The sequence below is a fragment of the Bactrocera dorsalis genome, chromosome 2, assembly GCF_023373825.1.
Source record: "Bactrocera dorsalis isolate Fly_Bdor chromosome 2, ASM2337382v1, whole genome shotgun sequence".
In the NCBI taxonomy this organism is placed as follows: Eukaryota; Metazoa; Arthropoda; class Insecta; order Diptera; family Tephritidae; genus Bactrocera; species Bactrocera dorsalis.
Window position 1 is genome coordinate 11,048,525 of NC_064304.1, and position 24,169 is coordinate 11,072,693.

At 37.2% G+C, this 24,169-nt stretch overlaps 1 protein-coding gene across 2 annotated transcripts in view; it reads right to left on the reverse strand.

Annotated features, from left to right (window-relative positions):
- Positions 1-2,891: 2,891 nt before the first annotated feature.
- The window catches only part of LOC105227559 (dopamine receptor 2), a 114,864-nt gene continuing 93,586 nt past the window's right edge, over positions 2,892-24,169 (reverse strand). Inside the window, exons 3-5 of one of the 2 annotated variants that reach the window (XM_049447183.1) lie at positions 21,736-21,817; positions 16,823-17,316; positions 2,892-3,167 (exon numbers count right to left, since the gene is read on the reverse strand). In XM_049447183.1, the coding sequence (XP_049303140.1) occupies positions 17,227-17,316; positions 21,736-21,817 (172 nt within the window). In that variant the 3' untranslated portion in view covers positions 2,892-3,167; positions 16,823-17,226. The remainder of the gene's footprint in view (positions 3,168-16,822; positions 17,317-21,735; positions 21,818-24,169) is intronic. The other variant, XM_019990753.3, reaches the window with a different exon arrangement.

Consider the following 24,169-nt stretch of genomic DNA (forward strand, 5'->3'; position numbering starts at 1 on the left):
TGGTTTTTGTTGAAATTTGGTTTCTAAGCTATAGTTGCCCTTTTTGATTATGAAAAAGCGTGTGTTTGTAAATATATAAAGGAACTTTAAATTAAGTTTTTGGAAATTTAACAACTCGGTTTACCACTGTAGATTATAGAAAATACTGTGAATTATCCTCGCCTCGGTCTGATTGTTGGCCGATCTCGTCAGAATCGAAAACTAATGTTGTAAGAAATGATCTAAGAAGTTATCAAAGTCTTCTATTAACAAACGCGTGGAAAGAAAATAAAGATAAGTTTGGGATAAATAACAAATAAATAAAAAATAATATACATAATATAAATATTTACAGAATTTAAGGTACTTCAAGAATCGGTGATTTATTTCCAAACCAATTCCTTAGCCGATCTTTAAGAAGAGCTCTAAAACTCGGTGTTCGGTTTTGATAAAGCTGAAAATTATCTCAATATCGAAATCCAATATTGAAAAAATTGCGACTTCCAGGAAAAGTCGTTTTTTGTGAAAAAATTTTACACTTCAGAATCTTAAAAAATCAAAATTATTATTACTTCGTACCTTATCCGACAAATGCTCGCATAACTACGAAGTTAGGTTTCGTTAAGGGGTGAATCCTTACAGCGATCTCACTTGGACAGCTTAGAACATCGGTGTGTTCTTGAAACTCCTATATGTATAATAGATGATGTCTTGTCGGACCCGAATCACCCTTCGTTTGAGTGTCTTGAGGACTTCCACGTAAAACTTGGCGTTGACGGTTTGTCCAGGAGGAATAAATTCATGGTGGAAGATGCCTTTGATGTCAAAAAAGGCAATGAACATAGCCTTCACTTTGGATTTGCTCATTCTTCCGGTCTTCATCCAGGCCTGGTGCCACCGAAACACACCTTTTCTTGCTAAGACAAAGACGTTGAACCTATCAAAATTTTGTTGAGACGGCTAATGCCAGTCTCGGCGAGATCTCTTGGTTCGCCGAAGGTAAGACTGCCGAGCTGTTGCATCCTCAGCACCGCAAAGACTGGTTGTATCCACTCCCTCCTGACAATTTTGACAACTTGCGTCCGGTGTGATATCACACCGTTAGACATTTTCCGGTAATAATTTGTAAAGTATAAAGTCTATGCAGACAATCCCGCTTCGATTCAGGCCTTGGACTCAATGGATGGAACATCTGAGACGTAGCCATTTGAGAGAGATAATCTTCAAAAAATAAATGCCAAATAATGTTCTTTCGTATGATAATAAATATAAATGGGGAATAAATTTGAAGTTTCTGTGTTTGTTCTTTCAAAAAGTAGGGGATCTCGAAACCCTTTATATGAAAAAAATCGATTTACAGTTCACAAGTGGATATAACTCCTTTAGAAAATTTGTTTTATGGGTTCGCAGTGGGCTAACTCAATGTCTTATTATTTGAAATGTCTTTTCTATAATAAATAGTTCTTTTTTAGGCTCACACAACCTTAAATTTCATTATGAAATGTGTTTTTTGTGCAAATCTTCTGTTGTTGTTGATCTTGACCGCTTTGAAATTTGTTAGATTTGATTGTGTGTCCGTCGTTTATTATCTCATCATTGTCTACATATTCGAGTAAAAATTTCTAAGCAATATATTTAAGAATAAAATTAGATAGAAATAGTTGTAATAATTTATGATGTGTTTGTTTCTGTATTTTCTTGTAGGGTGACAGGTACATGTGCAATGGAAATGCTTGGAGTTGATGGGATGCAGTAATTGATCTCCAATACGGGTATCATATACTATACGCTTGTGAATGAGCTATTTATAATATGTTTATAACATTTAATACGCATTTAATTAACTAACTATTTTAAAAATACACTACTTACAATTAGTATGAATACAGATAAATAGAGCTTAAGTGTAATAAGAAAGTAAAGTTACATTTTTTTTACAAAAGTAATTTCTAAAATTTTAATTTCATGAGCGACGATTGACATTTACCTTTGTTGTGATTGAGTGCGTGAGAAGTGTGCATGAGCGGAGTACAGTGTTGCATTTGCAGTGGCTTCGTTTCTCTCTCTCTCTTTCCCTCTGTCATACTTCTTATAAGACATTCACATGTACCTTTGGATATTTACCGCTCATTCACACACCTCTCATTTGCTGCTCATGCCAGCTTGCGCATCATGTCACTTGGCGTTTCGTCCACAACAATCGCATCCAAGTCCTCCAAAGTGGTGAATTGACTGACCGCGCTATGACGCGCCTCCAGCGTCGCATGCTTGCCGTGTATGTGCTGTTGCTGCGCATGCAAACCCGGCGTAAGCGGTGTGAGCGGCGTGAGTGGCGTCGTCGGCCAATTGCCCGCCGTTTCGATAAGTGCCGGCGCCGAGACGGTGGTCGACGGCATGCGTTGAGTATTGGCCGAAACCGTAGATGTCATTGCGGTTGTCGTTGTTGCCGACGCCGTCGGGCCGCTGTGTGCATTCGCATGGAAGCGCGCTGTTGTGAGGAACGGTAATTGCCTAGGCGCTGGTGGCGGCGGCAGAAGTGGCGTGAGCGCAAAACTGCAGTGCTTCGCATTACCCGGACTGATGTTTGTCGTATTAGCCAGCGGTGTGGTGGCCGCACTTAACGAATGTCTGCCGGCTGGCGTTGTTGGCGCACCCAGCATCAGTGTTGTCGGCACCGATGAGATGGTTAGCATGGAGCCGGACAGCGACGACGGCACATTTAAGGAATCTGCCGTCACAGGTGGCGAAAACGTTACAATCGCCTTGGTTATGTGTACATTTCTGCCGTTACCATTAGCGCCGTTGACTTTGCCACCGCTCAGATCCACGTGATCGGCGCCGTAGTCATTAACGCCAGTGTGACACGAGCCTGGCAAACTGATGAAATCCTCACGCAACATTGAGCTGCGTCGTCGCTGGCGATGGTGATGCCGGTGGAAGCTTTGACAGCGTGTGCAGCTGCGTTGCAAGTGTTGTTGTTGTTGCTGCTGTTGCAATTGGTGGTGCGCATGCGGATGCGGGTGTAGGTGATGATGATGTATGGCATTGCGGCCGCAGCTGCTGCTCCCGCTACAGGAGCTGCAGCTGCTGAGCTGTCGTCACATGATCGAACGGTTGCCGTCGAATTGTTGCACCGAAGTGTAGCTGAATGGTGTTGAGGCGGCTACCATGGCGGCAGCAACTTTGCACTGTATCGGTGGGTGGGGGGAGAGGAGAAGAATAGTTAAATTTAGTATTCATTTTAGTTATTATAACGTTTGAGAATATTAATTTTGTTTAGGGCAGGGCGAACAACACAAAAGACATGATAATGCAAATGTGTGCGTGTGTGTGTGCATTTGCTGGTGTCTATGCGTTTACTAGTGGCTTAATGCTCTTTCGTTTAGTTGTGTGTGTATCGAACAAATTTTGGTGCTTTGTTTGGTTGTGTGCGGACAGTTTTACAGTTAGTATAGCGAATACTTGTGGGTGTGTGTGTTAACATTTGTTTGTGGGTTTACATTTCTTTGTGTGTTAGTGTATTTACAATATTAATCATGTACAAGTATGGATGGTCTGCAGGGCTTGTGATTAACACATGTATTGTGTTCGTACGTATAGTTGTGCTTGGAGTGCCGATTGGATGTACATATGTGTGTGTTATACAGAAAGTGTTTTGTGTTACTTATTAGTTACCTTTAACAACAAGAACAAGTAGCAATTTTATAATAAAAATTTTATTAATATCGGATGAAATTGAAGAAAAAAAATTTGTCACTTAAGCCAACGAATGAACTGGTTATTATTTTAATATCGACATATTTGATCATATAGACTTTATTTGTTCAGCAATTTGAAAGCTAGTTGAAATTTATCTTAAAAGCTTCTTGAGTACCACAGAGCTTTGTGGCATCGTCGCTTTGGAAAAGATATCTATACATCGTCACTTAAAATGCGAAATAACGTAAGATCACTTTTCATAAGTTTACAGGCGAAGAAAAAACGATATAGTTGAAACCACTAACGAAATTTGAGATTTGGTTATAAAATCGGTATATATTGGTTATAAAATGGTTATATATTGGTTATAAAATGGTGATATATTGGTAATGAATTGGTTATTATATCCGACAAAAATTGTAAATGTTTTTTGATGATACGTTGTTTTGCATTTTAGGTGACGATCTATTAGTTCTAATAAAAAAAATCCATTATTTTTTTCATATTAAATTGAATACTTTGCTTAGCATAGTTAGATTGAGCTGGTTTGGGGTTCTGAAAATAACTTCAAAATGTAACTCTCATATAAACATGCTACCTTATTGAAAAAAACTGTGATAATCGATTTTCTAAAGTTGCTTTTGAGATAAATTTTGTAGTAATCCGATCTGAACAATTTCTTCGGAGATTGCATTGTTACCTTAGAAAATAATCTATACCAAATTTCGTGAATAAATCTTGTCAAATGCAAAAGTTTTCCTTAGAAGAACTTTTTTCCGATCGTTCAGTTTGTATGGCAGCTACATGTTATAGTGATCCGATATCGGCGGTTCCGACAAATGTGCAGTTTCGTGAAGAGAAAATGACGTTTGCAAAATTTCAAAACGATATCTCAAAAACTGAGGGACTAGTTCGTTTATATACAGACAGACAGACCGACATGGCTAAATCTATTCATCTCATCATGCTGATCATTTACACATATGTGACCTGGTCTACGGAAAGGGGGCTTAGGTGTCAAAAAATCAATTTTCACTTTTTAGTTGATTCGGATGGAAGATGAGATGCTTTTTCACGTGATAGAATCCAAAAAGTCATAACTAGTTTTCGCACGTTAGCTCCCTTTTCGTAGACCAGGTCACATATATGTATACTTTATAGGGTATCCGACGTTTCCTTCTGACTGTTACACACTTCGTGACAAACTTAATATACCCTCTTCAGGGTATAAAATTCATATATAAGTATGCCCACAAACAAGACAAATTTGATTTTCCTCCCGATTATAGCACATAAAAAACGCTTATAAAATGAGCAAAAGAAATATTCTTTCATTTTCATGATTCTGTATATGATATGGTCCTTGTGATATGAAATATGGAAATATGCCAGACACCGCTATAAGCATATAATATACATATGCACATGTTAATGTTGGACACACAGATAATAAATCAAATTAAAATGTCGGCCTCAAAACTTGCCTTGTGCGACGCTAGTCAGTGCAGTGTTTGTAGATCCATGTCGCCAAAGGACAAGAGGTCACTTGTGGTACAGACACGTCGCTGTAATATGCGCTGAAATCATTTCGTGGCTATTAAATATGCTTTTTGTGCTTTTTTCTTACAATAACAAAACATAATCCAATTGAACAAACATTGCCGGAGCGCACAAACACATGCCAGCTAGCGGTATAAGTTAAGCGATTTTCGAAAAAGCGTATAAAGAGCTTTGCACACTTTTCTTTTAAGCATATACTATACATATACAGACATTTTTGCAATTTATCAGAATGATTTCTTAGAATGATGCGTATGAAGTAAACTAGTAAAACAAGCAGTTTGGCTGAAAAAATCACCAGACAACAATTTGGGTTTCACCACTCAATGTGATCCCTTCGAATTTAACTGGAAGCAATAAATCACTCAGCGTGTGTTGCAAATCAGTATGAAGAACAACATAAAAGAACAATAAACATAAAAAAAATTAAAGGAATGTTAGATAAATTGCAAAATTTAAAATAAAATAAATAAACAAAATATTCCTCAGCTACCAAAGCTCGCAATTACTTTTCGATAAATCCATTTCAGTTACAATGAAAACATAAATGACCTTGTTCAGTTGTAGCTGAGTGGTCAAGTTGCTCATCTGATTACATATTTATATACAGCGGAGCACACAAGCAATATTTCATTGTCATCGAAACTAAATATACTCGTATAGGACAGATCTTCACCAGGAATGCTAGTTGGGTTGAATAACTTAAAATGAATCTCAACAACGGATGGCATTGGAAAATATTTTCTCTTTTTATTTACAAGCCAAATGAAATTCCACTTGAATTATATGACCAGGCAATTAAAAAGTTTCTAATCCGATTTAAACGTTAGGTTAGGTTAATCTGGTAGGCCAATGCCAAGCATAGATCAGTTTTGGTCCTTTGTGATACCAGATGATACTTTACGATTTCTGCGCTTGACGCAAATTTTAACAGACTCTGCAGCTCCACTATCGCTACTGCCCCTTGTTTCCCTGGTGCCTTGTCTTAGACATTTCCTGCAATACTCTCTATCTGTCAGCCCATCGTGCGGGCATGAGTCGCCACCAGATAGTGACCAGTTAGTATTCCGATCATGTTCCCTCTGTCATTTCTATCGAGTTCCAATAGAAATTTTGTGTACTTCCGATATACCGTTTTGCACAAGTCTTTAGGGTTTTGCACCCAAATTGCTCGTTCCATCGGGTTTTTTCTTTCTTTACCATGCTTCTGTCCAGGTGGTCGTATAGACAACGAATCATCATCATTCATAGACAATGAATGTGCTTCCCTATGTTGATCACGCTTTCGGGTATTAGCCGTCACCACTCTTGGCAATCTCGTCCACTATTTCATTGCCGTCGAAGAGTTTTTTGTGGCCTGGCACCCAGTGGAAGTGAAGTTGCTGGCTTCTGGCAACACTTTTCACTGCCGCCCTGCTTCTGGTCGATAAGCGATACGAGGTTACTGCTTTGATTGCTGTTTGGCTGTCTACGTAGATCTTTCATTCGAGGCCAGATTTAAAAATAGTGGAAAGTTGTGGAGAGTTGTCCTGAAGTTATAAAAACTATTTAAAAATACATTCCTAAATTTAGAATTTTTGCTGTGGTCCACCAAGAGTATACATATTGTTAACACGATTGTATAAGAAACAATAAATAATAATTCTTTAGAGTTAAACCGAATCTAATTTTAAGTTTATTAAGCTATTTGTAAAAAACAAAAATTCACTAAAATTTCGATTTCTTCCATTTTGTTATAAAAGTACAGGTGGGAAAAGATAACATATTCTATAGTTAGATTTTCTTAGTGGGCGCTAACGAAGAGGCAAACTTTCAGTCACTTGAAAAGCCTTTACATGGAAACGATTTGACATGGTACTAACGCAGTATTAAATGACAAAGTAACTGTAATATGAAACAACATTTTTTTATTTACAAATAGTTTACTTTAATATAACTATTAACGAAAAAAAGTATATACATTTAGGTCATATGTGTATGGCCTTAATTAAATGCGTTTCGATAAGTTTTTGTAGGCGATTGCCTTGCATGTAGTAGTACTCGTAATGTACATAGATATGAGGTACATAGGTATACCTGGCGTTTTGTGTTGAAGAGGATACCATAAAATTTATATTTTTTGTTTTATAGGTATTTACAGCGAAGGTGAATTTTATGATGATTCGTTCAATGGCAGTAAAAATCACATAAAAAATACTAATGAATAAATCTAGATTTTCCAACTGAAATGCAATCAGTTTTTATTTAATGTTTGTTAAAGACATAGGTTGCCCTTTAGATTTCGGTATTTGTTAAGTTATAATTTTTGATGTTACACGAGGTATGACAATTAAGTAATGAGACTGATTCCATAAAAACCGTATATTTGAAAATTATTCTACAACTCTGCCATCCCCTTCAAAGTAGTCCCCTTGGGCAGCTATACAGTGATTCCAGCGCGTTTTCCATGCTTCGTAACATTTCTGGAACGCTTCGACTGGGATGTCCGCGAGTACCCTCGTCACGACCGCCTGGATGTCCGTAATCGACTCAAAAAGGGTTCCTTTGACCACCGATTTTATTTTAGGAAACAAAAAAAGTTACAGGGTGACATGGCGGGCGAATAAGGCGGCTGTTGCAACACGGCGATCCCTTTAGAGGCCAAATACTGAGACACGCTGAGGACGGTGTGGCACGGCGTCTACTTAATTGTCAAACCTCGTACATACTCAAAACATTTAGACATACAAGCGCTATTTGTGTTGTTTATAGTAACTTAAAATATTCTTTTCGACCAAAAAATGTAAATAAACTGCGAAAATTTCCGAACGATTATTTTATACAACTTTGGACGTTGATTAACTCAGTAACAGCACACCGATGACTTTAATTCAGTTTTTGGCGTTGAATCTTCATCAAAAACTAGTGTTTATCGATGGTATGGAGAATTCAATCGACGTTGTAGATCATTCTAAGACGAATTTTGTAAAGATCGTTCAAAATCAGTTGTTGTTCAGGATGCTGTGCAGAAACTAATATTGTCTGATCGTCATGTGACCTATATAGGCAACTATAGGCATTAGTGGGAACAGCATACATTCAATATTACATGTCCATTTGACTGTAAAAATATTTTTTCATGTTGCATTCCACACATTTTGTCGATCGCTCAAAGAAAGATTAGAGTTAGTTGGTCACCAAGCGCCAGAAAATGCTTGAGCAGTATGGAAGTAGTAAATATTCATAGAATTCAAATTTGAATAAAAGTACTATGCCAAGAAATTCCTAGCAACAGTATTTTCTGCAAAGTGCAGAAGCGTTTATGCATACTAATAACTATCTGCTGAAATTTTAATTATGCATCGACGCTAAAGTATAGCTTTAATATTAATTAAATGCATTTGAACGCATTTAGTGATCCATTGGTGCTAGATACCCTAGTTTTGCTACTGTTATGAAAGTGCTTAGTGAATATAAATGGAAAATTTTATCAACTTTATTACAAGTACATTCATTGTACAATATATTTTGTGTTCACTCTCTGTCTCAAAACAGTTATAATCTCAAAATTTCTGTGAGAAACATCTATTTATAACGCGCGCACCATTTGTTCGCAATAAATCAAATTCTGTTGTCAAACTTTTTGCACACAGTGTAATGCAAAATATTTGCACTACAAAAAAGTTCAAGCGCCTAAAGTTAGATCACAAAAACGACTGAGTAATGAAATCTTGCACAGATATCCACCGAAGTAGAACCGCTCCGCAGTACGGCCTAGAGTAGTTGGTAACAAATCGAGGCTGTTGTAAGTGGAGCTTGCAAAAGTTTTGCATAATCCACTAAAAGTTTTGTGCGGACAGGCAGCGACAAATAATTGTATTGTAGTGCTCTAACGAACACTACACACGAGGGTAAAGTCACGAATGGTGGGCCCGCAGCAGTAGCTGTGCAGCTAAGTCCACCGTAATTGCAGTGCGAGTGTCATTAGGCTTTGCCCGGCCGTTGCAACTCAGCGGTTGGTGGCAACCGTCGACGCATTTTGTACTTGCTAATGCACTCCATTAAAAAAAAATACTGGCAGTACAACAATAACAAGAAAGTAAAGTGCGAGTGCAGATTTGGTGAATCCGTTGTGGTAAAGTTGGTGGCCAAAACTTTAACTGTATTCGAATGTGGAACTAACGATCTGCTGAGCTTTAAGCTGTTTGTGGAGCACTAAATGTAAGGACACAATGCTGGCAGAGTGGACTACTATATACTCATAAGTACAAACATATGTATGAGCTATATATATCTATGCGATATATTGTTGTCGCAGCTGTTACGGAGCTCGGTAAATTGCTAAAAGTTGAAAAACTTTTGGTAAGAACTCAAAAGTGTTTGCACTTAAGTGAATAATCTATTTTGAAATAAGATTTTACAGGACTACTGAGGATTAATAGAAGTTCTAGTTTGGTTGCTCTTTTGTGAAATAATCTTGTCTCTTAGTGAGCATAAATCTAGATCACATATCTATAGAAATGTTGATTCTAGAAATAAATAATAATGAGTAACAGAGCTTTCGAGTGCTTTTAGAGCTTTCATATGTTGCTCTCTAGTCATGGGACCGAAAATAGTTAGGTTTGCTGTTTTTTTCTGTATATTATACACTCTTTATTCCTTAAAACTTAAGTCCCTATTTTCATTACTTGCTGCTTTGAGGTAGCTTGAATAGTCGACCATTTGAATCACCTAACTTCGAAATACAATATCAACTTATTGGTTCCTATAAACGAATCTACATATTTTGGACAATGCTTAGGTTAATTTTTGGTTATTAAGCGTGCTAATGCTAGACTCGTAACAGAAGACTTGAATCTATTGCAAAACGAAGCGAAAGAGTTGCTTGATAGCGTAGTGACAGGACCCTATATTTATTATTTGCAGCATTACTGGTGACGAGACGTGAGTTTATGAATATGTATGACCCTGAAACTGTCCAACAGCCAAGAGAACGGCGCACCAAAACTTAGTGAAAGTGGTTAGAAAACTTTTTTTTATGTTATTCTAGGAAAATGTTTCGTCTATGCTCTAAGATATCATTTTATTTTTTATATTCTTTTTGTAGAAGAAGATACAGAAACCTAGAACTTTCGCGAGACTTCATGATCGGCTGTTTAGCAAAATATTGAAAAAGTTGTACGAGTATAATTTCTCTTAGATTCGCCGTCTTACTTATGAGGAATATAAAATACGCTTACTACTATTTCACGGAACTAGCGGATAGGGTATTACATCATTAGAGAGAGAAGTTCATTTAAGTCTTTTCAATTGTATGGACTGAGTGACTAGGGGTCTACTATAAGCTTCGTAGTTTTGTCGCAATAGGAGCTGATGATTCGTTGGCACCTTTCCATTTATCAGTGATCTGACACATAAGCATTGTCAAATTTTCCATCATTACACTACCGTCAAAAGTAGATTTTAGCTTTTCTCTAATGTTTAAAAAACGGGGACACTGAAAATATACGTGCTCAGAGTCTTCTACGCACTTTGTGCAGGTCGGGCAATACGGCCTAGCGTCATGACTAATTTGGAACAAATACATTCTTAAGCATCTGTGACCACTCAGCAGTATTTGGATTTGGTAGAAATTTAGGTGCCCATGTTGTCTGTCTAGCTACAAATGAATGTCTGGGATCAGTCTGTGAGTCCATCGTTCTTTGGATGACGATCATGCCATATTGTAAGGCTCTTGGTTTTTTCTGCTTTTTTCCGCCTTGTAGACTGCTCTGACAGCTGGTATAGTCGCACGAACTCGTTCCCCTGGATGTCAAAAGACGGCCTGCTAGCTAGTGCTTCAGCAGCATCGCTTGATGTCGTTCGGAAAGCACTTATTACTTGGATTGCACTGCTTTTATTGGTCTTGCATGTGATTTTATGTCCAGTGCCTGTGTCCATATCGGTGCTGCATACGATATTTCAGAACTCCATGCTTTTGTTGTCCATCATTCTCGATAGAGCATCAAGTGTTCTTAAAATTTTAACTTAGAGTCCAATATTGCTCCCAAATACTTCAGCTGCACCTGTGAAATAATTTCGCACTCCACTCTGAGTGATACTCTTTCTTCTACTTTGCTTGTGCTCATGAGCAAGACTTCCGTTTTATGGGAAGCTAGTTCTAAATTCATTGTTGTAAACTATTTTCGCAGATCATTTAAGCAATCATTGCATTCAAACCAGAGGTCATCTAGATGTTTAGCAACTGCTACCATAATAAGATCATCCGTCGTATATCAAGTTCCACAGACTAAGATAAGTCCTTAGTGCATCACCTCTTTTCTGCCGAGTTTTTGGATTGCTAACTCCAAGCGGTTTCTTAGTATGCTTTTGTAAACTTTTCCAATCGTGTTGAGTTGGATAAAATGAAGGTTCTTCAAGTGGCCTTTTATGTTTTGGGAATATCTTCCAAGGGTCGAGAAACCCTTCTTCTATTATACACGTGTTGCACATTTTTACACACAAATTGGATTTTATAGTCATGGCTTCCTGTAGAGCTCTGTTGGGTATGCCACCTATTCCAGGCGCTTTGTTGTTTTAAGTTTTTTTTTAGCTATGGTCACAATTTGACTTTCAGTGAAACAAAGGTGGGTCGTCATCAGTGTTTCGTGGCTTACTGAATGAGATAGGCTATAGGTATCGGAAATAATGACCCGACTACTCTTCTCATAAAGGATACGCTATTAGGCTGCTGGAACAACTTGATTGTGCATTTCATTATATGCATGAAAATTATATAATAAATACTAAAATATTTTAATTGATACTTTTATGTTATTTTCTAACCTCAATTTTTGCACTAATCTCTCTTTTCTTGGTTTGAGCCAATTTTAATCTTCGAAAATTATTTAAAAGGAAACTAGAGTAAAAACATGTCAGCTTGGCTTATAAAGATGTGAGCGTCCGAGTGGTGAATAAAACCACCGACGGCAAACTACAAAGGATTAAGGTTTAAGCAGGAGATTTACAAGTGTTCTCTGTCATGACCGAATATGCAACCGAAGTACATATATTTGCACATACATATGTATATTTGTATTTTATATGCGGAAACTAGCGCAAGGAGCACATAGTGCAGATTAATGGGCTGTGTGTGCAAGTTTGGTGCGGTCGAATAAAGTTAGAAATATGGTCACATGACATACACTGCATAACATATATTTTAAATATCTACATGCTTTCATGCAGACAAAAATGCTTGTGTGCAGCGTTGTGGAAGTAGAAGAAATAATATTTTTGTGCACATTTGCCTTGAGGCGCTGACAAAAAAGTTTGTTTTTTATCGAATTAATTAAACTTCCTCGACTGTATGGCCAACAACAACAAAAACAACGACCACTCGTTTGCATATATACATAAGTGCTCGTGTGCAAGTTCGGGCACCAGTGGCCATATTTTTGAATGCAAACATTATCTTTTGTTTGGTTATGTTCGAAAGTGACATAGAACATGAAATTCGAAAGTTTCGCCGCAAACACAAATGCAAATACAAATACAAATGAAAAAGTGCCAAACAAATGTGCAAACGAGTTAACAAGCAACAACAACAATGTGCAGTTATGGGATTTAACCAGCATATGCAGTTATTTATTTACAAACACACACAGAATTTTGCGCAATTTGGCAGTGAATGACTAAATGGCTTGTTAACATTTGCTTGCAGGCATGTTGTTGTTGTTGTTGTTAAATGCTAGGCGAAATATTAATTCTTGCACAATGACATTTCGATGAACTTTTGTGATTGCGATCAAACTGGGGATTAATGCTTTTATGCTTTTTTGTTGTATGCAAATCTGGCGGAAGCTATGGTTTGTCTTCGGTCTGGTTGATGCTTAAAATTGTTTTGTCATTGTTGGTTGTTGTTGCAGATTTCTACGTGCCATTTGTCCGCATAAGCACTTGTGGAGATTCTAAGCGATATTGTTCTTTTTAAACTATTGTAGCATTTTTTTGGGAGAATGGAGAATAAATTATGTATCATTCAACATTGGAGGCGAAAACTTTTGGGCTGTATCGTCGTAGAGATAGTACTTTTCACTAGGAAATACAGAATTCCACAAACTATGTCACTACCAACAAAAGACACCAAGCTGAAAATAAGAGAAATAAAACAAGATACTAGTACGTGGAAATAATTTTAGACAAGTAGCCCTTATGAAAATATATAACTAAATCTAACTGAATTGTGTATTTACAGCTAAAATAGATACCAGAATCGTCTTCGGACTATCTGAGCACTGCAGTAACTTCCCAACGGAGATTAATGTAAGTAAAAACAGTCTTCTTGTTCTGACAAAGAGTGTGCTCACAACAACAAATATGTCCATATATACAGATAGCCAAGAGGCTTTGAAATCACTAAAGTCTCTTAGAACTTCATAAAAGATAGTAAAAGAATGCATTGATCCTTTGGTGGATCTAATATTCTATTTCACTTTAAACATGCAATAGATTACAGGGCATATTGATATTCCTGGTAACTGTAAAGCAAATGTCAGAACAGTAGACTGGAACACCATACATTGACTGCTTCATGTGCGTAATCATTGTGATTATTGAAAAAGGCCTACGGTTCAGTTTTATTAAAAACACAAACCTAAGATTGGTACAAAACCTTCAAAGAGTCGAGAGATCGGTGAGCTGATGAAAATAATAAAAGAGTGAAGGATATCGTGCTTGACAAACCTCAGTCAAGTGTTAAAGTCAAAAGTGCTCGACATCTCGCGCAAGTTCGTTCGAATGATTTTGGTGAATATTTTGGGTATGAAATGCGTTTTTGCTCAACTTGTTCCGATAAAGCTGATTCTCTCTTTAAAAAGTGTACCGTTAATAGGGTTCTTTGGACATGCTTAGTCGTGCGAATTCCGATCAAACATTCATAGAGAACATTAAAACTGCTAATGTTTGAGATTCAAAAAAGTTAACAGTCACCGAAGCGCGTGGAAAAAAACGAGCCGAATCCAAAAAACCTACGCCAAAGCCGCTCAAAAATCAAGACTCCTTATTTTTTTTTCGATATTCGTGTTTTGGTGCATCATGAATTTGTTCCGGAGGGACTGGCGGTCCATGAGCAGTTCTACTTGGCCGTATAGAGACGTTTGCGTGAGAACATCTGTCGAAAACGGCCGGAATTATGAAAGAACAATTCACGGATTTTCCACGAAGATAATGCACAATCGGAATGTGTCACCGAAGTTAAAGCCAAAAGCGCAATGAATACCATCGATCAACCACCGTATCCACCGGATTTGGATCTGTGTCATTTTTTTTGTTCCCCAAACTAAAATTACCGCTACGTGGAAGCCGTTTTCAGTCGATCGAGGAGATAAGGCAAAATTCGCAGCCACATCACAGAAGTCATTGACAGTCATACCAACCTGAAAAGAATATTTCGGCAAATGGGTTTTGACGCGAAATTAAAATTGAAAAGTCTTACTATTTTTTGCCCACAGTACTACTTTTCGGAAGAGTATTTTTTCTGTAGGATTATCATTCTTCATTTCGTTGCGAATCAAAGAGGTGTTAGTGGGCGTTGAAAAAAGTGATTCGATTATGTATTAACCCTTATGTTAGTAACCAACTTTACCGACGTCTTTTAGCAACCGGGTACCGGGGTACCCACGATCTGAGTATTAAAAATTTTGTTTCTTTTATTAAAAAAAAAAAAATTCTAAATTTTTTCTAAAAAAAATAACAACGTAGAATCGTGAATCAGGGTGAAACAGTAGTGAAAGAATTGGCGGCTTCGTACCGAGGTAGTGGTAGAAACATCTGCATGGATAACTTCTTTACTACTGTACCAGTTGCTAAACATTTTTTATGAAATATTTCCATTGTTAGCACGCTAAAAAAGAATAAACCTTACATCCCTAGTGTTATGGGAGCGAATAAGACACGGGATCAGTATTCGACAGTTTTTGGATTTCACGAAAAGGTTACCATGTGTTCCTACGTTCCTAAAAAAAATAAAGCTGTCATTGTGATATCGACAATGCATTCAGATATATCAGTTGGTGATGACGCTAAACAAAAACCAGAAATAATAAATTTTTCTTATAAACATAAAGCAGGAGTCGACATAATGGACCAAATGGTGCGGAGATACACCAGTCAACGACGATCTTCGAGATGGCCAATGGCAATGTTCTTCAATATGCTAAATATTTCTTCACTTGCGGCATATATAATTTATTATGAAAATAATAAACTGATTGTCAAAAAACGACAGAACGTCGTCAATTTATGCGTAAACTAAGTGAAGATGCCGATGACTGAACATCGCACGGTAAGTCCACAAGTAATGCGCCACTTCTCCACAAAGATTGAAAATGTATTAGACCATACACCGACAGAAACAGTTGTGATAAATGCTGGTCCAGAGACTCCAAAAGATAAAATCGGAAGGAAAAAAGTAACAGGATCGTGTCATGTCTACAATGCTTTGCCAATAAGAAGACGGCGAAAGACACAGAAGGCCTGTGCCAATTGTCACCACCCTGTTTGTGACGAGCACATAGTTAATCGTGTACAATGTGTTCAATGTCATTAATTATAAAAAAGTGTAACATTTCTTTATTTTTCTTAATAAAATTTAGTTGCATGCATTATTAGAAATTATATACAATTTATTTCCTATGCTTTGCACTGTGGGTACCCGGTTGCTAATAGGGCGATGGCTAGAGTTGAACTCACAAATAGCTTTCTTTTAAGTTAAAAAACGACGATTTGAGAGCTTAAAATGAAATATTGAATATTTTTTAAGCTATTCACACAAATACACCGCGGTGGGTACCCAGGTACCCGGTTACTAACATAAGGGTTAAAGAAAATTTGAAAGCTACACATGAAAAGCGTATCGGCTTCAAATATTAACACTATTTTTGATTGATTTCCATATTTCTGGTACGAGCCAAGTAGAACGAACGTATAATAGTAAAAATTAATTAGATATACATATTAAATTAGAAACGAACGCTTTAATCCGCAGTGTGGCTTACATTTTATTTGGCACAACGATTACAATTAATCCTCTTTATGATTTGCTTGCTGTGCCCTCACTAACTTCACGCTCCAAAAAACGAATTCTCCATTAATAAAAACAATTATAGTGATAAACAAGAAAAGCTAACAAAAACAACAATAAAACCAACGCAATAATAATTGAGATATATATGTACATACAAATAGATATACATATATATTTACAACAGTTAACATTGACATAATTAGAATAAATAATACTACGTAATTAATTAAATAAGTAACGGTTTCGGCGTGAATGTCACAAATTGCTAATATTCTGTATTAAAATTTCATAATATGCTACACTCATAACGGTAAAATTATCAACTGATTACGTATGTATATAAACAACCAACATATTTACAACAAATGGTCGGCTGAAACCGATTGAGGCAATTTGCGTGATTACGGTACAATAGTGGAACGGTGAATTGGTGGACGATTACTTATGATGCCAGATGTGAAGCAAACACACACATATATGTTTATATATGTATGCATTAGCGGGGTTTTCATAACGGCACTTCCGGGAAATCGTACATACCTTGTTGTAGCAACAATTTGTTTGTTGTAATTGCAACATTTTACTGTTATGAGCAAAATTTCCTATGCCGAGTTGTATTTGTTTTCAAAATTGAACAATATTTTTTGTTTTTGTTCACGCGAGCGACAGTCGCAAAGCACCAATCGCTTATGCAATTCAACTATTTTGCACTTGTAGTGGTGCTTGCTTGGTTTGCCACCATTTTGCACCGCTAATTTATTTTCACATTATGCCACGTCGCTCTTTTTTTGTTTCTGTTTCTGTTTCTGATCCTGTTTCTGTTTCTGTTTTATGATTTTCTCATTTTGTTTGATTTGTTTGAGCTTGTATTTGTATTTGAGCATTCGCATGCCCCTAATGACGGCCCCTTGGCGTTTGTCGCACCAGAACCCATTCAACTAACACTAGATATATGTCTGTTCGCAGGAGTTGTGTCGCACATGTTGAATGCCATGCAGTGAGCATGTCGAATAGCAACGGCGCGTCGCAAATCTCTGCAAAAATAATAGATAATTGACGAAATTTCGCTTGGTCACTGCACTACAAATTTCCATAGAGGTGTGTGTGTGTGTGTATAAGTTATTATGTATGTGTGTTGTAATTTGTTTGTATAAACAGAATATTGTTTTGTGGCTTGAGAATTTTTGGTTGTCTTGATTTTGGTTGTGCAAAATTTTTATGTTGTTGCTGTTGTTGACTTGCAGTCGGCACTTGCGTGTATATGTGTGTTCGGGGTGCGGGGTGTGGGGCGTAGTTGGCGTGCTTATCGTGGGTTAATTACTTAAAGTGGCAAACGGATTTAAGTGTTGGTAAATGTTTTCGTGTATTTTTGTTGCAGTTTGTTGTTGCTGTTTAACGAGGTTTCTGTTGAGTTGCTCTTTTAGTTTGGCTGCTGCTTGTAGGAGTTTGGTGTTTGGCTGTTGCTTTTTTAACAAAGTTTTAAATAGTTTTTGTTGCTGGCGCATGCTTAGCAGGCGTTGTTGTTGCGTTGGAGCTGCTTTAATAGCTTGCAGTAAAAGTTCTGGTTTATGCTGTGTTAGGTTATTATTAGCTTCATACAAAAAATAATAACAACTAAGTGGAGATTAGCATGGTAAGCCCGCTGAGCTCACAAGGGAATAATTAACATGAATTATTAGTGTACTTGGACCAAAAGTTATTTGCAAAAATCGAAAAAAATAATAGTAATACGTTTATTATAGCAAAATTAGAATAATAGCTCAACAACTATTGTGCATTGCCGCTGACGCGTGGTCTTGAAATAACCGTACACTAATATTTTATTATACATAGCATGTAGTACCATCTTCCATTAATATATTTTACGGATACGTTATATTCAGGAAAAAGACAAAGAGTAAAGCTGTTAAATGTAAGTTCAGTTTCAGCAGCTCATACATATTAAATGTATTTAGAATATGTGGAAGTATAACCAAGAAAGCGGAGTTCTACAACTAAAGACCACAAAATGTTAATGATTTTCAGCAAAAATTTATGGCTAAGCCCAGCTATCACCTGAAAAGCTAAAGTGTTTGAGGCTGAATAGCTTCTACATTGCATTAAGAGTGAAAATCGGAGACAAATCTAAACTTCAAGACATGTAAGCTAAATAGAATATGGCTGGTGAGAACTCTTATAAAAACTGAATATTTTAACATAACTATCATAAGAATTTCTGCGTACATACTCGTATTTCGTTTATATTTTTGCATGTCATGGAATATTCATTTTGTTCACAGAACGAGGTATAAATACCAGATTCGTGGTCATAGTTATCTTCAAAACAGATATGCTGTAAAAGAATAGTTCATTTAAGGTGCGGTTCATCTTCGCTAATGGCGAGTTAGACCCTGTTTCTTCAGTTGAGTCAGCTCTTAGGTTAGGGTTTCTCTTCTCGTTTTAAAATCACTACAAATTCACTTATGTTAAATCCGTTTATTTAGAAAACTGTCTTATCACTGATGTCTGCGTTGTGCCTTTAAAAAGCTGAGCAGCGTCTATTGAGCGTGAATGTCAGACACAGACGAGCCAGTGACAGCTGACAAACCAAGAAGGTTAATTCTTCTCCTCCAGTAATTTTTGTCCATAAGGCATTCTATATATCTGCTTTAGTTTAACCACTATTTCAATATATCTTTCTTTATCTGTATCTACCATATTCCATGTCACCTATAGCCATTTTCTTTTGTTCTGTTGCTATTCATTAGGACAAAAATTAATCGGTTATTGACTTAGTTATGTCGCTAGAATTGCATTAAATATTATCACTAATGTGCGGGCATGAAATACTGGAACACAGGAGAACCTCTGATATGTAATAAAATTTAAGATGAATAGTGCTCTGTGTTTCGATTGTTGAGTCTGCCAAATGTTTTGTAAATTTGCTATATTATACTTCGGAAATCATCGAAGTCGAATCTTCAAAGCAGTTCAATTCGGCAAGTGTGTGCTCTTTGAAGTGAGGGAACACCTGGCATTTAATTGAATACTATAATCGCTGTTAAAACCAATCTCGATGGAGAAAAAGTGCTCATTCTCACCAGTAATTCAGCATACTTAGTAGGAATATTTCCAATGTGTCAATTATGTAATATTAGGTTGTCAAATATCTCACTTCCGCCTTTTTGATTTTAGAATTTCGCGGCTATTTATAAAGCGTTATAGGGATCGTATCTGGCAATACTAAATCGTTTGAAAGATCTTGACATAACCTACAAAACGACGCTATGCCTGATTAGTTTGGATATTGCGTCCAACAGTTATAGACGTGTAAACATGGAGTTCACTAACGCCGAAATTCACGCCATATTAAAGTTTTCCTTCGTAAAAATCCGCTAGAGAAACGTTCCGTGAAATTAATAGTGTTTTGTCGGATGGTACTGTATCACTTCGAAGTGCGGAGGAATGTTTTCGACGATCAGAGCGGGTGAAAATGACACCATGGATAAGCCACCCGGCGGAAGACCTGTGACGACGAATACCGATCAAATCATGGAAAACATCGTGTTAGACCGGCATGTGGCATCTCGTGACATCGCCCAGAAGATGGAAGTTAGTCACCAAACCATATTAAAGCATCTGCGGAAGGCTGGATACACAAAAAAGCTTGATGTTTGGGTGCCGCATGATTTAACGCAAAAAATATTTCTGGACCGAATCAACGCCTGCGATATGCTGCTGAAATGGAACGAACTCGACCCATTTTTGAAGCGGTTGGTGAGTGGCGACGAAAAATGGATTACATACGACAATATCAAGCGAAAACGGTCGTGGTCGAAGGACGGTGAATCGTCCCAAACAGTGGTCAAGCCGAGATTGACGGCCAGGAAGGTTTTGCTGTGTGTTTGGTGGGATTGGAAGGGAATCATCCACTATGAGCTGTATTTGTCCAGACGATTAATTCTACCATCTACGCTTGAAGCAGACGATCGACCAGAAGCGTTCAGAACTGGCCAACAGAATGGAGTAGTGTTCCACCTTTGCGAAATATTCGAGAGAAATATTTTGAGCGTTATCTAACCGCCAAATTTTTATAAAAATTTAAAAAAAGGTGGAAGAATTAAACTTTCAAAGTTTGTAAGCTTGAATCGATTCCACAGATTACTCAAATTACACAAGTAATTACAGCATGAACATAAAATAATTATGGGTAAAAATGGAAGAGGAATTATATCCCAAAAAATACTTGATACATTTTTAACGTCAATTGCCTTTTGCAGCAAATTCCGCCAACACAAATTTCTTAATTGCGTAATTAAGAATGAATTTCGGTACTCAGGTGTATACGCTTGTGTTGCTGTAATTGAGAACGCAGATATTCTTTTCACTGGTTTTGTGTGTTTACTTTCACAATACTTTTGTGATGGCACACCATTACAGTACAGTTATGTCGAAAACCCGGTGTGGGACAAATATTAAGTTATTTTTACGTTTTTCTGTTTTTTTTTGTTTTTGCAAATAACTTGGTAATGAATTATAAGCTCTTCGGCAGTTGGTGCAATTAAAAAGTTTCAATTTACTTCTACATATTTCGGTGACCCGTAGCCGAAATGCCGCGGTGAGCACCAAATTGCAGGAAAAGCAAACACAGCAAACAAATACAACAAAATAAAAAAGGAAAGATAAAATAAATCGAAACCTTAAATCGGTACTGCAGTAGTGGTGTGGGAGTGGAGAAATCGCAAGTGCTCGGGCGAGGCATCAACGTCAGGACTGCGCTAAACTTTTGTTGTTATTTATTCAATTCAATTCGCTGTTGTTGTTTATTATTATTGTTGTTGTGCGAAATCGCTCTACTTCCTTGCTGTATTTGATTTGATAGCGACACAGCGCGTTGGCATTGCTCGGTGTGTGGCGAAAGTGATTGAGCAACGTCGGAATTTCGTAGATTACTTACTCATTTATTTGCTATGTATGTATGTATTTATATATGTTTGTGAGTTTTTGTGAGTTTAAGTGCAATTTCAGTGGGATTGTCGTGGATTATGTGGATTCGATAATTCATTTTGATTGTGTTGTAAATCATTTTCGCTTGGTTGAGTAGGTGGTTTTATTAAAGCGAATTTAATTCTTGTTTCCTACTTCGCTCTAGATATGTGTATATATATGTATTTGTGAGTATTATATTTTAATTATTTCTGTTGTTTGCGCAAATTATTATTGGTTTGTCTGTTTTGTTTCCATATTTTTATTTCGGTTTACAAAAATAACTGTTAAATCTTACAAAAACATAAATAGCACATAAACGAATTATAGCGGTTTAAAAGCAAATAACTGCAAAAGCAGTAAAAAACAACAACAATAACGTATTTAAAAAGAAATTGAGTAAATAATAAAGAATAAACACAAGAAAGGCAGTAGACCTCAAAAGCGGCTGCGGCGGCGCGCCAGATTTCGGCACACCACCAACTTACCTGCGATTTGGAACGCATTGTCGGTTGGTATTTGCGGCGCACTCCGCGCGGGCAGCAAACGCACAGCAGACGCACAAATGCTCTGAAAAAAAGGAGGAATAAGAAAATATAAAATGCGTCTAATTTGTAAATCAGCATCATTTCTAAGTAATATGGCTTAGTTCGGTTAGTTAAAGTCGCACCGAAATTCACTTAACAGATTTGTGAAAAGATTTGAAAGATGGAAGAAAGGTACACTGGTTGCTCAGCTCATTTCTTGCTCGAACTGTGCAAAATTGGAATATAACCGGGTTAATTTCTTCAATTGAATTGAGTTGGGTTTAGGATGGGCCGAGAAATTCCATTAAAGTAGACTTAAAATGCAACTCAAAGTTTAGATGTTGATATATATGCTATCTCAAAAGCATTTACCGCTAATAGGTACATTTTGTAGTTGGTCAAAGTTATACCAAAAAATTCTGAATAATACTTATTTTAGAATCGATGCTCAGCGAATATCGCAATCCTATTGAAAAGCAATGATTTCAATTCGTTGACCTTCTTGCAAACTCTGTACAAAAATGCAAAAATCGCGCAAAAGTCTTAAGTAGTTAAAGAGAGTTGGGCGTTACGTTACTTTAGTTGAGCAAAGTGATTTGCTTAGCGCAAGAACCTCAGGGTCCATCTACGACCTAACTTAGTTTCATTTAGTTTTAGTATTTAGCAAACAAAACCACTCGATGTAATAAAAATATTGCTACCGTTCGAACGGTTGAACGCGTTCAGGCGAGTGTTGCTCAAGACCACAGTATGTCGAATTCAAGATGTTCTGAAGCATTGGGACTGTCTCAAGCGACAACCTTGCGAATTATGAAAAAACGATTCGAGCTTGCATCCATATAAAATTGCTCTCGCTCAAGAACTGTAGCCCTTGGATTTGCTGATTTTGTCTTGGGAGAACTTGAATACGAGAACGATTTTTTGAAGAAAATTATCTTCATCGATTAGGCTTACCTGCATCTGCGTGGTGCGGTAAATAAACAAAAGTGTCGATTCTTTGCGAAGAAAATCACCACACTATTCATGAACAACCAGTACAGTCACTTAAAATGACAGTTTGGTGTGGTCTTTGGTCTCGTGGGATTATCGGTCCTTACTTCTTTCGAAGAGTGACACCGTTACTGTGCATCGAGAGCGGTATATACCGACGACTTCAACTTTTTATGACCGCAATGGGAAAAAGCTGATCTTAGCGGGTTTCAAACCCAGCGTACTACCCTGTGGAGGGGATGTTTTGCCTTCTTACTTTAGCTCGCCTTCAAACGGATGCTCTTAGGTTACCCATAGAATATTTGGTCAAAGACCGGAAGTCGTGAGCTGCTTGTAAAAGACTCGTTTCTGGCCACGTCCAAGAGAATGGCGATCAGAGAATTTTCCTCACTTGCATGAACATGACTCCATCCTATTAAAAATTTTAGGGCATTAAATAAAATATATTCAATTAAGGCTAGCCTATGTATGTATGTCAGCCTTGCATATTAGGTTAGGTTATAATGGCCGATTCCCGCATTGACCTATTGGTGCTTTGTGATGCTAGATGATAGTTCAGCTTAATTCGTCCTGAGTTATTTATCATACGGGACGACCAATCTTTTTCAAAGTTTAAGGGAGACTTGATACCTATTTTCGATATCTCATCTAGTGTTTTGAAGTGCGAAGCTCCTACTTAACTAAGACAAATTTTAGATAAGACCCTGAGTAAACGGCTTGTATGTTTTCCTTTGAGACCCTTGCACATGATCTTGACGACCCGGCATATGCTTAAAGCAATCCATCTCTAAGTTGTTTCGGCAATTTCATTATGCTTTTATTAACTTGCCTGTTTCCTGTGCTGGTTCCATAGCCAGACGGACGAAACTTTCGTCAATCTCATCATTTACTTAGTTTACCGGAATATCCTTGTGGCTTGAAACATATGGCACATTTCATCAGTTACTATATCGAAGACATACCTGTATCCAATTATATGCTTTGACATAATAACATGTGAGATTATTGCCTAATTCCCGCTTGACTGTTCATATGTATAATATGCTGATGATAACGCATCAGCTTTTTTAACCGCAACTACTAAACTTATAAATTCTGTTTCCAGGATTCCCAAGACCCGCTATAGAGTATAAAAAGAAATTTTCTTGAAAAATGTGAGAAGTATTATTGATACCACAACAGTTGCTAGAGTCATCAAGCTCAAAATCCTTTCTGTCTGCTACTCTTTGTGCAGTGAGTGGGCCTCTGCATCTGACATTCAACAGTTCCTAGAAGCATTAGCCAACAATGCATCATCAGCACTTAATTGATAAGCCAATCAATAAATCCTTTTAATGTCGAATTGGTCTTCTTCTTCACCGAGACATTGACAAGAAATACACAATCTGCGAAACAGCCGCCCACA